At 35.2% G+C, this 14,905-nt stretch overlaps 2 protein-coding genes across 8 annotated transcripts in view; one reads left to right on the top strand and one right to left on the bottom strand.

Moving 5' to 3' along the window:
* Window positions 1-12,496, bottom strand: part of LOC120770325 (arfGAP with SH3 domain, ANK repeat and PH domain-containing protein) — a 29,378-nt gene extending 16,882 nt beyond the window's left edge. For 2 of the 7 annotated variants that reach the window (XM_040097713.1, XM_040097714.1), the window contains exon 1: window positions 11,142-11,273. In XM_040097713.1, coding sequence (XP_039953647.1) covers window positions 11,142-11,273 — 132 coding nt within the window. Of the gene's footprint in view, window positions 1-11,141; window positions 11,421-11,727 lie in introns of those variants that run through there. The other 5 variants (XM_040097708.1, XM_040097710.1, XM_040097711.1 and 2 more) reach the window with 5 other exon arrangements.
* Window positions 12,497-12,943: 447 nt separating this feature from the next.
* On the top strand, window positions 12,944-14,740 carry LOC120772309 (nuclear pore complex protein Nup50). The gene is made up of 3 exons (XM_040100822.1): window positions 12,944-13,241; window positions 13,299-14,236; window positions 14,296-14,740. Exons 1-3 carry the CDS (start codon window positions 13,028-13,030, stop codon window positions 14,632-14,634), a joined length of 1,491 nt encoding a protein of 496 aa, XP_039956756.1. The 5' UTR covers window positions 12,944-13,027; the 3' UTR covers window positions 14,635-14,740.
* The last annotated feature ends 165 nt before the right edge of the window (window positions 14,741-14,905 follow it).

Genomic DNA, 14,905 nt, shown 5'->3' with positions numbered 1-14,905 from the left:
TCTTAGAAAACATAAACAGCAGCTGAATGGCTACAACCAATTTCAGCTGATATTTGTCGAGAAGATCACATTTCTTCATCTTATACCAGTTTGCGAATTCTTTGGTCACGCTTTAATTTCTTCTGATTATTTGGCATTTTGCACAATACACAACCAAAACACGAATATAACTGAATAGTGTTCATCCCAATAAGCCCCCAAAAAATAGTTAATTTCTCCGTACATACTAGATCTAGTATTAATATTTCCAAATTTACAGTTATATAGCTGAAGATGAGTCTATAAAAGTGGTGGTACGTTTTTATTGGCCGCTAGTGTAGATACATACATATGTACACATAAAATTCAATATTATATTTATTATGAACTGTCGCAAATTGAGATAAATTGACAGATCTGGATTAATTGGCATTTTCATGTTGTCACAAATATTGGCACAGATTTTGTGAGCAATCAGCTAATATTTTTATGACAACAAACCGAATCATCAATAACTTTTCTTGCAAGGAAGAAACTAAGAGCGACATCGCACTTTAATTATATATTTAAACCATTAACGTTAAATAATTAAAATATGTTGCAAATATTTACAGTATCGCACAAAACATTTGCAACTGAAATACGATCATGAATATAATGTCGATTACATAGACCGTAATTGCAAAAACCTTCTATTTTAATATTATTTTAAATATTAGATGTTGATGGAAGTAAACAAAGCCAATTTACTAAAATTTCACGGTTTATAATGGGTTGTCAAAAAAGTCTTGCGGTATTTTTATTGAATTTTTTTTTTTTTTGAAATTGAAATGAATTTTTTATGACTCATGCCCAGCTCTTGACCGATGCTACGGCTGCTACTATGCCGGTCTTTTTCGACCAATTCAGCGATTTTATCGCAATTTTCGACGACAGGCCTTCCGGAGCGTGGCGCATCTTCGACCACCTCTACACCAGAACGAAAACGTTGAAACCATCGTTGTGCGGTGGAAATAGAAACTGTATCGGGTCCATAAACTACACAAATTTTATTGGCGGCTTGAGATGTATTTTTGCCTTTATCGTAGTAGTACTGTAAAATATGCCGTATTTTCTCTTAATTTTGCTCCATGTTTGCGACGCTATAAATCACGAACGACTTAAAAGAAACGACAATCAATCAAACACGTGTTAGTGAAATGAGCTTTCCAAAAAGGTATAGCATGACCCGATGCGACGAATAAAACTAGAACTATGCACTTTCAGCGCCAACTAGCGAAAATACCGCAAGACTTTTTTGACAACATAATATTTATACCCTGAACAGGGTATATTAAGTTTGTCACGAAGTTTGTAACACCCATAAGGAATCGTCGGAGACCCTATAAAGTATATATATATAAATGATCAGTATGTCGAGCTGATTCGATTTAGCCATGTCCGTCTGTCTGTCTGTCCGTCTGTCCGTCTGTCTGTATATATACGAACTAGTCTCTCAGTTTTTAAGATATCGTTTTGAAATTTTGCAAACGTCATTTTCTCTTCACGAAGCTGCTCATTTGTCGGAACGGCCGATATCGGACCACTATAACATATAGCTGCCATACAAACTGAACGATCGGAATCAAATGCTTGTATGGAAAACTTTCACATTTGACAAGATATATTCACGAAATTTGGTATATGTTATTTTCTAAGGCAACAATATAATCTCCGAAGAAATTGTTCAGATCGGTTAACTATAGCATATAGCTGCCAAACAAACTGAACGATCGGAATCAAGTTCTTGTATGGAAAACTTTCACATTTGACAAGATATATTCACTAAATTTGATATATGTTATTTTCTAAGGCAACAATGTAATCTCCGAAGAAATTGTTCAGATCGGTTAACTATAGCATATAGCTGCCATACAAACTGAACGATCGGAATCAAGTTCTTGTATGGAAAACTTTCACATTTGACAAGATATATTCACGAAATTTGATATATGTTATTTTCTAAGGCAACAATGTAATCTCCGAAGAAATTGTTCAGATCGGTTAACTATAGCATATAGCTGCCATACAAACTGAACGATCGGGATCAAGTTCTTGTATGGACAACTTTCACATTTGACAAGATATATTCACGAAATTTGATATATGTTATTTTCTAAGGCAACAATGTAATCTCCGAAGAAATTGTTCAGATCGGTTAACTATAGCATATAGCTGCCATACAAACTGAACGATCGGAATCAAGTTCTTGTATGGACAACTTTCACATTTGACAAGATATATTCATGAAATTTGGTATATGTTATTTTTTAAGGCAACAATGTAATCTCCGAAGAAATTGTTCAGATCGGTTAACTATAGCATATAGCTGCCATACAAACTGAACGATCGGAATCAAGTTCTTGTATGGACAACTTTCACATTTGACAAGATATATTCATGAAATTTGGTATATGTTATTTTTTAAGGCAACAATGTAATCTCTAGAAAACTTGTTTAGAACGGATTAATATAGCATATAGCTTCCATACAAACTGAACACATAGTTACAAACAGAAATGCACCTGTGAAGGGTATTTAGCTTCGGTGCCACCGAAGTTAACGTTTTTTCTTGTTTTAATACAAATAAAAAAAAAGTTATAACATATATATTCAATACCACAAAACTTAGTATTTTGTGGCAAACTCATTACTCTCAATAACGGCTTTGCATGGTCGCCGCATTGAAGCTATAAGGTTATCCACTATCGTTTGGGGTATATTTCTTCCTGCCTCCAGGACTCTTTAGAAAAACTGATCAGCAGTTGCCACATTAATAGAATCAATTATTTATGATCTTTAGAGAACTGCAATCGTCTTAGTTGGTTACGTTTACTAACTGGTCGGTGACTGCGTAAATCAGCATCAAGCTCCTTTACCAATTGTGGAGAGACACCTTTAAAGTGAAGACTTTTTTACCTCTCGTACATTACGTTTTTTCATCAATTTTTTGGTCGAACTTCACCATGCACTAGTACGTCTGTTTTGTTTCTAATATAGTTCTTATTATTCGTGAAATTGAAGACTTATGAATTTTGTATTTCAGAGAAATTTATTTTTGAGATGTTCAGTTATTATAATCATTAATAACACGTGCTCTCAGCGCTTCACCGAATTTATTTGTAGCCATTCCTTTCTTTCTTACAATTTAAAAACAAAAAAGTTGTTTTCGTAAAAAAATCAGCGAAGAAATTAAGCTCAGTACATGGTCCAATCAATGCAAACTTAAGGGGGGAGCCCTTGGTCAAAAACCATTTTCTTCAATATTTAAAAAATTGTGGGATTTTACACTATTTTTGAAAATTAGTTTAACTAGAAGATAAGTTATTAACAAATATGATATATTTATATATATTTGATATTGATATATTTTTTCTTTTAGATAGAAATTGCTACCTACATCCTGCCCGCTGACCGGCAAATGCACATGCGAGATGCGTCGGGCAATTGCGTCCCAAAGGCAAAATATACATAAAAGATTTCGTATCCAAAAAATTTGCGGATGGTGTTTAAATTTATAATTATAGAAATTTCGCTTTAATCAATTATTTCTTTCCCTCCTGATCGATTTTTTGAAGCCTCTAAGGCAGACTCTCTCTTAATTCAGTTAGAAAAAGAAACGAAGTTTGAATATTTTTACAGTTATATAGTTAAACAAAAAGAGTTAAAATTATTTTGTTACCGCGGATTGTCGTACATTTTAAATTGTTTTGAAATGTTTAAAAACTAATGTAATCTGCGTTGTTTGTAAACAAAACTTTTTCTTGTGTGTATATACTCAAACTTGAAGCGTTGCGTTAATTGCAACAGGTGCATTCCCTGATCGATATATATGATTTTCTTGAGTCGAATTCCATACTAGTACAATATGTATCCCAAAATAACTGATCTTTATATTTTAATTATTCAGCATGCAGCGTTATCTATTTGCATTATAAAGTTATATTTATCCACCTAACTTCTTCTTCTTCTTAATTGGCGTAGACACCGCTTACGCGATTATAGCCGAGTTAACAACAGCGCGCCAGTCGTTTCTTCTTTTCGCTACATGGCGCCAATTGGATATTCCAAGCGTAGCCAGGTCCTTCTCCACCTGGTCCTTCCAACGGAGTGGAGGTCTTCCCTTCCTCTGCTTCCCCCGGCGGGTACAGCGTCGAATACTTTCAGAGCTGGAGTGTTTTCGCCCATTCGGACAACATGACCTAGCCAGCGTAGCCGCTGTCCACCTAACTACTTGTCAAACATATGACACATGCTAATGTTGCAGCCATTTCAATAAAATTATACTAATAAATATAAAATTTTGTGTTAAATTTGAAAAAAATCGCTAGACATACTAGTTAATAAAAAATCATTTATGATGAATGTATTGTCGTACTCAAGTTTGGACGTGGTTTACACAATTTAAAAATTGTCGTGACGATTTAAATAACGACCAACGACCAGGTCATCCAGAAGCTGCTAATCGTGCTTAATAAGTGGAAAATGTCCATGAAATTTTAATATCGGCTCCAATTTTACTTCGAGAATGTTGGCTCAGGAATTAAACACTATTTGGAGGTTTTTAACCGAAGATTTTAGTAAAAGAAAGGTCCTTGCTAGTTTTGTTCCACATAAATTAAATTAAGACCAAAAAGATGAACGAGTTTTTGAAAACAAAAATGATTTTTTTCATCAACCATTTGCTTAATCTATTACCATGTGACTATTTTCCATTTCCAAAACTGTAGACTAACATGAAAGGACTATTTTACGATGATATCCCAGAAATTCAAGCGAGCGTAACGGAGGTGCAGAATTGAAAATATGAATCATAAGTATTTGCGAGTTAGATTGCATATACGTAGTGTGTAAGGGGTCGAAAATTTACAATTTATTTAATCTGACCAAAAATACCGTAAGTGAAAACATGTTTTCATTTCATTGAAGTATATACAACGTACGTAGCTAATTAGTTAATATTACATACTTAGATACTATACTTGAGGTATGCGTTTTTAATGCATTTTTCTTTGGTGATGAGTAATCACAATTTCGTAATAATCACTTACAAATTATACGAAACAAACACATATTATTGAAGTTGAGGTGAATATTTGCTTGTTTTTCACTGTTAGTTTTCTTAGATTATATAAAAAGTGCCTCCCCGTTATCTATTGATAAAACCGTTATTGACAACATTTTTGCAGGCCTCTGCCATAAGAAAAATAAATGAAGCCAAAACCACCTATTAGGGCATTGAAAATTCTAAAGTCTGATAATATACATATTCTATAAATATATATTCAAAGCTGACTCGAACATTTAGTATTGTCAACTCGGCAGTATTCCTCAAAATTAAATTAATAATGTTTGCTGCCGCTACAAATAATCAATAAAATTATATTTTTTAACACGATTTTTATCACGATTTATTTTTAGATCATTTATGATCAAAACTTATTATTTACCAACAAAATTCTCCGATTTCCAAGGTGGATTCCAAAGTAAATAGGACTTTTTGAAACTAGCGCCCTCTGGTGGCGCCATCATCGACTGGTGCGTTAGAATCTGCTATCTTTATCGATTGTCCAGTGAGAATTTCATGACATTTCGTCTATTGGAAGTGAAGTTATTGCGTTTTAAGTGTAAGTATGTTTGTGTTATCGGTGCGAAAATGAGCTTCGAACAAAGAGCCAACATTAAATTTTGTTTTAAAATTGGTAAAACTTTTACCGAAACGTTTCAATTGATGAAACAAGTTTATGGCGATGATTGTCTATCCCGTAGCAGAGTGCACGAGTGGTTTCAACGTTTTCGAAGTGATCGTGAGGTCATAAATCACTATCAACATTTGGGCCAATCAAAATCCGTGATCACCGGAAATTCCATCGAAACTGTGCGTGAATTCATCAAAAATCTGCCGAAATCATCAATGAAATTCATGGAAATGGAATTGAACATCTCAAAAACATTGATTTATCGCATTTTCACCGAACATTTGGGCTTACGAAAGGTGTGTGCACGGTCTGTTCCGCACAAATTGACTGACGACCAAAAATTGCTCAGAATCCAACAAAGGACGATTATTTGACCAAAAATCACATTTTGACCATTAACTACTCCCCGTATTCACCTGATATGGTACTGTGCGACTTCTTCCTTTTCGGAAAAATGCATTTGCCCATGAAAGGAAAGCGTTATGCAGACGTAGAGGGCATTCAAAAGGCTTGCACCGGCATACAGGCGGCCATACCGGCCAACGAGCTAAAACACTCGTTCGACATGCTTTTGGACCGTGCAAAAAGCTGTATTAAAGCAGAAGGAGAATATTTTGAATAAAATAAATTGATGTTGCGAAAAAACCATTTGTTCTGTTTTTTGTAAGCCCTGTTTACTTTGGAACGCACCTTGTATTATGGCTATTACACTTACATTCACATCTACTAACAATTAATCAGTGTTAACTTATATACTTATTCATATTTTACTAAGGAACCAAAAGAAATAAAGCAACAAATAATATCCCAATGACGGGAAATAAATAAACTTTATTAGTTTTTCGCGTAGAATTCCTTTCTGCATTGGAGGTTTTTGTTCTTGTTGTTTTAGCGGGTGATAAGCATTAGCTAAGTTGTCGTCGACGTCATCCAACGGAAGGCCCAAGAAACGTGCTGTTTCGATGGGATCGGACCAAAGGGAGAGGGGTGGCAGACGAGTGGGGCATGCAAAGAGATGACCAGTGTCATGCGGAGACTCATTGCACGCAGAACATATGTTGAATATGTCGGGGCCTATTCTGGATAGGTACATATTCACTACAGTATTCAGAACGAAGCAGGGGTCACTCTCGTTTCTCGCGGTAACTCGAGCTCTTCGTCTGCAATGGGTAGTGGTTTGGCTCCGAGTACGCTATGCAATGATGATTTCTACAAAAGCATCCCAGCAGGAATTGCCTGGAGAGGAAACTCCCACAATAGCGGGGAGAGGACACCATCCTGCGGAACCCCTTTTTTAATTCTTCTCAGTTTTGAATTTTTTCCTCGAAATAGTACGAATAATTGACGACCTTTCAGGTAGTTCATGGTCCACATCTTCAGTCCTGGAGGGAGCGTAGTTTTTCGATGTCCTGCAGTAGCGTTGCGTAACTGACTGTGTCAAAGGTTTTTGACAAGCCCAACGCTACGAGAATCGTTCTCTCACAGGGCGGTTTCTGGTTAAAGCCACGACCTATCCGGGCGTTTATGGCGTTAAGTGCTGTTTTGGTACTGTGCACTTTTCGGAAGCCATGCTGGTGGTTTCCTACGCTCAGGTGGTGAGTAGCAAGCCATCAAGTGTCTTCACAACTAGAGAGAGGAGAGTTATCGGACAATAGGACTCCACTTTGCTGGCGGGGTTTCCAGGTTTCAGTAGTGGAACAACTCTTCCGACTTTACACACATCCGATATTTGAAGAGTGGTGAGCGACAGGTTGAGGATCTTGGTGAGGTGACTTGATGACATTCTGATGACACACTGAACTCATCAGTGAAAGTAAGTGGTGCGCAGTCTTTTGTATATTGCCGTCGGGTAACACATCGTTTGGTTTTGTCTACCAAAGTGCAGTGTAATTTGCCCGCTAAAATAGCTTGCGCACTTGATCCGGTCCGAAGAGGAATGATCTTTGAATTGAATTTCAACTCGGTCATCATGTCTCTTCGGATTAGACAAAGCCTTGATAGTAGACCAAAGCTTACTCACACCGGTGGAGAGGTTACAGGACTTCAAGTGGTCTATCAATTTCTTCCGTTTGTGTTGATTTACCAATCATCGAACTAAAACAGCTGCTTCGGCTAGGAAATTAGGGCGGAGTTCCGCAATTCTTTCAGCTGGAATGAAGCGAGCGGTAGCAGCAGCGATCACCTTGCGCAATCGACATTCGCCAATGATTACGTCTATAGAAATGGGTAAAGCGGGGAAGGTCTCCTCAGTAAATTCTGTGAAGCCAACCCAGTTAGCTTTGTTAACGAAGATGCGGTTGTCCGCCGAAACAAAATCGGGAGGTTTCTCGATCGAGATAATATGGGGCAGGTAGTTTGATGCGACAGTAGCATAAGTTGCAAGGTTATGCTATTTATCAGACCACCGCTAGCAATGGTAATATCGGGTGAGCTATGACAGGTGCCTATAATTCTGAAAGGGACTTTATCATTTATTGTGCAGAATGTCGAATCGCCTATCTGTTACGCCAGCTCCATCCCACCATGATCATTTGACAGCCAGGAATGTCAAAGATCATGGTGCGCGTTAAAGCCGCCTAGTACCAAACGGTTTTCACCACGAAATAGCGCACCTACATATATTCGGGTGATATCCTGCAGGGCAACATGTAACTCGGAGTATGTCTATATTAATTATTTCGAGCTCGACATCGCCTGGCCGGATAACTATCCTCTGACATTCAAGGGTAGTATCCGTGTGGTCGAAGTCTCCATCGACATTGACCAATATTTTCGAACAAAAATCAACTATAGGTACTGTGGTCCACACATTCGGTACCTAGGGTCATGAACAGTTTTGTTTGATTGGGATTTCAACTTTTCTCGTCATCCTGATCATTTATATATGAATATATAACCTTATACATATCTATCTCGATTAGTTTTAGGTACAACCGTTAGGTGAACAAAACTATAATACTCTGTAGCAAATGGTTGCAAGAGTAGAAAAATCAATGTGTAGAACCGAATTAGTGAAGTATTAGTGGATATAAAAGTTAAAAATATATTTGTAAAATTCATTAAAAATCAAAGAAACACGCATTTTAAATAGTTGAATTTCTGCACTTTAAATGTAAATATCTCAATAAATATAATTCAGCGGCAACTAGGTACATATGTACATATGAGTTGTCAATTGAAACGAATTTTTGATGACTCATGCCCAGCTCTTGACCGATGCTACGGCTGCTACTATGCCGGTCTTTTTCGACCAATTCAGCGATTTTATCGCAATTTTCGACGACAGGCCTTCCGGAGCGTGGCGCATCTTCGACCACCTCTACACCAGAACGAAAACGTTGAAACCATAAGTTGTGCGGTGGAAATGGAAACTGTATCGGGTCCATAAACTGCACAAATTTTATTGGCGGCTTGAGATGCATTTTTGCCTTTATCGTAGTAGTACTGTAAAATATGCCGTATTTTCTCTTTATTTTGCTACATGTTTGCGACGCTATAACTCACGAACGACTTAAAAGAAACGACAATCAATCAAACACGTGTTAGCGTGTGAAATGAGCTTTTCAAAAAGGTATAGCAAGACCCGATGCGACGAATAAAACTAGAACTACGCGCTTTCAGCGCCAACTAGCGAAAATACCGCAAGACTTTTTTGACAACCCATTATATGTACATATGTACCTAGTTGCCGCTGAATTATATTTATTGAGATATTTACATTATGTATATACATACGTAAAGCACAACGCTTGACATATTGTATAGGTAAATACATGCATTATTTTTCATGTCTACTGTGTATACAATATAAATTCTAATATAATTTTAGAAATTAATAGGATTTAATTAGACATATGTTGTAGCGAAAACATTAATGTATATTCTTCTCTCCTTCTATACCACATTATTTGCATATTCTTTCAAGTATTATCATAAATTCTATTGTCCATATGTTACGAGTTTTAGAAATTCTGGCTGGCTTTCACAGTTAGGATTTTAATCATTGGTATTCATTTTAGCTATAAAATTACAAGACAAAGAATGAAAATCGATATAATGTTATTTTGAATTTTCTAAACAAAAGTTTATACCTCCTATTTAGTAGTTTGGAGTTTAAAATAACGGATTTGGTAAAATATTTCATACAACAAGTAAGGAAGAGCTACATAAATTCGTGTATAACCGGATTTTAACCCGGTCTTATTCATTCTAAGAACAAATACATATACACCGTTAAAAGAAAAATACGCCCTCTTAATTTTATTAAGATAACTAACATATTGGCTGATGTATACAATATAGAGTAACCCGGAAATTCAAAAAACTTTATATTAGGTATATGATACAGAGATTCTATTATCAAAAAATAATTCTCTCCAAATTTCAATTATAAATATATCTCACACATTGATGTATATTTTCAGTAAAAAATAAACTATAGGTACTGGGGTCTTGAAGAGTTTTTGTTGGATTTGGACAATTTTTGGCCGTTAGTTGGCCGCTGATTTGTTCGTGGGCATGAAATATGTGGCTGGATTATCCGTTCTCTGCGCCCGTCAAAGCTTATATTCGTAAGTGTTTTGCTAAATTTCCTACAAGCCATCTAAACTACGAATAGTAAACGTCTAACCTATGAAACGAAGCAAAACGTAGGAAAGCAACAGTGTGATGGCAGAGTTTTTGCGTTTAGTTTTGGGATGTGTTTTAAATATTAAAAAGGAAAAACCATAAACAACTGCTATAAAACTACAATGCATTTATGATTTCATTAGAACTTTGCAACCTCTCTAAGGGATTTTTACATCGGGCATACTCGACATAGTCTTTTCATATAATTACGATTTCAAGCCACTACGTCTGTCCACTGCGTTGATCGTAGGTAGAAATGAAATGTTTGCTTTACAATCCTCCTTTCGGTAGTACAATAAGCTCAATAAACTAAAGAACTATTTTCTGTGGACAATCGTTGTTTTTCTCCGTCAATACTTTTGAAACAATATCAGTTAAAAAATAATAATTGGAAAACACCATCAGGTATTGTGTATTTCGAAAAAGAAGATGTGTACCTATATGTATATACATACATATGTATGTATGTATGTATGTCAAATGAAGTTCATGCCATGTAGGTTTGTATGTACATATGTATGTAGTAAGTAATAGTTTCAAAGACGTTGAAATCAAATGTACATAACTACATCCAAATACATACATACATACATATGTCAGTATTATAAAAGTGCAAATTTTTTCAAAAGGCACGCGAAAACCTATTCAATAAATACTATTATCAGCCAACGCTGGACGCTCGCACAGGTTATATATAGAATGATCGAAAATCTACATAAAACAATTATTTTGCCTAATGTGTATACTTTTTTTAGGATAAAAATAAATATTTTTAAATCTTAGCGCAAATCTTACCTCCTCTAGTACAGCCATAGTTTGACGGCAATCAGGCATTCTGGATGCAAATGTGGATGTTGTTGGAGAATTATAATCATCGCGAGTTTCCTCCACAAACTCTGCAATACCAATTAACGCTGCTGGCGGCATTTTCAGTCACTCAAGTTTTGAATTTTATCAACAAAATTTTTTATATACTTGCGCTGGAAATTTGCAAGTTTTAGCAACTGTTGAAAATAAATTTGCTTCCACATTCACGTAAGCGCCAACTGTTGGTGCTAAAAATTTTTATTCATACTATGTAGGTGTGTTGGTATAATAGTAGAGCAATTTTTCTCAAAGGAAAAAATTTAAAAATCTATTATTTACATAAATGAACATTAACATAACATCAACAAAAATATAGAAGCATCACAAAGGTTAGTATAGCTTCTTTTATTATCCTTTTAAAATAATCATTAAATTGTATTTGTACACCTTTTCAGAACTAGCACTATTTTTCAGTATTAAAATCTGAGGGCATGTAGGTAAATATTGATGTATATACATATAATATTTACACTCTTATACATATATCGCTTATCATTTAATTTTCATATTTTACACAAATTGATATATCTGCTCAATGCAGAAATTCTGTAGTGCTTTAACAACATTGTATGCATCATTTCACGACTTTATTTCGCATTTCGCATTTCACAAACTCCTTTTTCAATTATCCTTTGCAGTCCCAAACTGTTTCACATATAAAAAGGAATAGAGAAAATTGAATAGCGTCGCAGTAGTTAACACCCATTTTCACTCGTTCTCCTCTTCTCCACAAGTCTCATCTGTACACATTTTATTTTTTTTTTCAGTAGCATTTGGGTTGTGGAAGATTTAATCAAGAGGGTATTTCTAAACTTAACAGATTATGCACGCTATATCATAAACGCTATAAATCGGACGCCACTGCTAGTGCCACTTCAACCTTCAAAATCAATGATCACTTTGTTAATATTTTTCTCTAGGTTTTCAATTCTTTTGCACTACTATTCCTACTTTGTTTTGCTATTTCTACCTATTTCGTATGCTTTTGCAAACGTCGACAAACAAAATCGTATCTGTACATTTCTCCGTCTCATTTATGATGGCATTTCAGCTCTTAGATCATACGTATATCCCAACAATCACTTTGACATTATTGAATTTACCCGTTCCAGTGCCTCAACAAATCACTCACAGATTGCCGCACATTTTTACAATTGTTTAATTTCCACTTTTTCTTTATAATTTAAGAAAAATTATATATTTTTAAGCATCATTTGCAGTTTATTGATGAAATATATAATTTGTTCGACCACTTTACTGGCGAACACGATAGCTGAGATACAATGGACGAAACTTGTAAAAATTAATGAAAAGGAAACTCCAAGAAAAAGATGACAAATTTTCGATTAATACCAATTGTATATTCAGTGAAATCGAAATAACGTATAGACTACACTATATTTTCATTATAACTAATTATATCAATTCATAAAATTTTTAAATCAAAATAATCATTACTTAATTTTAATACAATTCATATATTAGAACTTAACTAAATATGCATTTTAATATAACTATAATATAATATATTTAAAGCTTTGGGAATAAAATAACAAATAATTCTTGTCGAAAAGCTTGAAAAATTACATTTATAATATCTCATAAATAAACTAATTCGGTTTTATATTAATAATAGTAGAACCTACATAAATAGTTAATTCTAAGCTCACTTTGATATGCTAATCATCGATTACATATCGTTCATTGATGGTGTCAAAGCATTTGAAAATACAACACTGCAATATAAAACACACTATTTAATTTTGCTATCCACGAGCAATATAAATAATTAATATTAATTTATTTATTATATCATGGCCGGAAAAAGACAGGCAACATCTAACTTAAATCATGAAAATTGGGACCAGGAAGATGAGCCTGAAGAGCGCGGAACGTTTCGAAAAGCTTCGGAAGATGAATTAAAAAATCGTGTTATTAAGAAGGCGCGTAGGAAAGTTGTTACCGGCAACAGCGGTGTAGACGCTACCGATGACGGAGCGCCAAAAAGCGTTTTTAGTGGTTTCGCAGGTATAAGACGGACTCTTGTATATAACCTAAAACAATAATTAATATTGAGTTTTATAGGTTTTGGCAAGTCATCGAATGCTGCTCCATCAGCATCTCCCTTCTCATTTTTGTCGAAAGTCTCTACGTCGCCTGCTGATGTTTCTAATGCAGCCACAACAAAACCATCATTTTCATTTGGTACAACTATTAAAGCGGCTCCAATTATTGAAAAGGAAGATAAAAATTCTGCCGGAAATGGTAATGTGGTTAAAGAAAATGCCAAGGAGAGCAAGGGTAAATCTACTAGCTATCAAAGCAAAATCAAATGCTTAAACGAGGCTGTAACCGAATGGATAAAAACCCACGTAGAGAAAAATCCACTTTGTATTCTTACACCGATTTTCAAAGACTATGATAAATATATCAAAGAAATAGAAGATGAAGAACAAAAGACGGAGCAATTGAAAACAAGTAACGACAGCGCAAGTGTTAAAAAGACTTCATCAGATGCACCTACAGATGCACCAACACTTGGGAATTTTAAATTTTCCGCATTTTCTAAACCTGCTACAAGCACAGTTTCGACCAGTAGCACGGGTGCTTTGTTTTCTTTTAGTTCAACACCGGCCTCATCCGCAGCTGCTCCAACAAGTTCTTCGAGCGTATCTAAGCCTGCAGAAACAACCAAACCGAGCACATTTAGCTTTGGAATAAAACCTACGGAAAACAAAACTAATGTAACAGACGGTCAAACTTCGTCTCCGTCTAAGGGATTTAGTTTTGGTCTTAAAACAGATAACAAAACATCAACTTCAACGCCATTTACATTCGGCAAACCGGCCACCAATGGTGATTCGAGCGAAAAGAAATCGTCCCCATTTAGTTTTACTCCTAGTTCAACCCCATTCAGTTTCGGTAATATAAAACCACCTACTGATCCAACACCTTCAACCTCTACTGATGCTAATGGGGCTGATGATGAAGAAGATCAACCACCAAAAGTTGAATTTAAACAGGTTTAAACTATAATAATGTATAAATAACATATATTTATAATTTTATAAATCCGAAATAGGTTGTGGAAGAAGATGCGGTGTACTCCAAGAAATGTAAAGTTTTCGTTAAAAAAGATGGAGCGTTTACCGATCGTGGTGTGGGCACATTATACTTGAAACCAGTAAAAGACTCTGAAAAGACACAACTACTTGTACGCGCTGATACAAACCTCGGAAACATTCTTGTAAACTTAATTTTAAGCGCCGGCATCCCTACTCAACGGATGGGTAAAAACAACGTGATGATGGTGTGTCTTCCTACGCCGGATGTAGAAAAGGCAACATCGATGCTGTTACGCGTTAAAACTGCAGAAGAGGCAGACGAGCTATTGGCAGAACTAGAGAAGCACAAGAAATGAAAAGTTTTAATTATTTTATTTTTAAATTGTTATAAACTTTGGTTGTACTCTTATGCGTATGCAAAATTTTAAGAATTCTACCAATAAAATGAATTTTTGAACAAAAATTTGTAAATTTTATGATTGGATATAATGCTATTCAGCAAACATTCGATTAATTATGAAATAGAGATTTTAATAATCATAAATATGGATTCAAAATATCCCCATTACCATACGTCAAAAAACCGATATGGTTAAGCAATCAGCTGAGCATAGCTGTAGGCAGAGA

Source organism: Bactrocera tryoni, chromosome 3 (assembly GCF_016617805.1).
Source record: "Bactrocera tryoni isolate S06 chromosome 3, CSIRO_BtryS06_freeze2, whole genome shotgun sequence".
Lineage (NCBI taxonomy): Eukaryota > Metazoa > Arthropoda > Insecta > Diptera > Tephritidae > Bactrocera > Bactrocera tryoni.
Note: the sequence above shows the minus strand (reverse complement) of the source record. Positions and strands in the feature narration are given on the sequence as shown.

Excerpts from the sequence above, each read along its gene's own strand:
- LOC120772309 (XM_040100822.1), top strand. The coding sequence starts at position 13,028 with ATGGCCGGAAAAAGACAGGCAACATCTAACTTAAATCATGAAAATTGG. Across the intron at positions 13,242-13,298 it reads CGTTTTTAGTGGTTTCGCAG|GTTTTGGCAAGTCATCGAAT; the intron begins GTATAAGACGGA and ends TGAGTTTTATAG. Across the intron at positions 14,237-14,295 it reads CAAAAGTTGAATTTAAACAG|GTTGTGGAAGAAGATGCGGT; the intron begins GTTTAAACTATA and ends AATCCGAAATAG.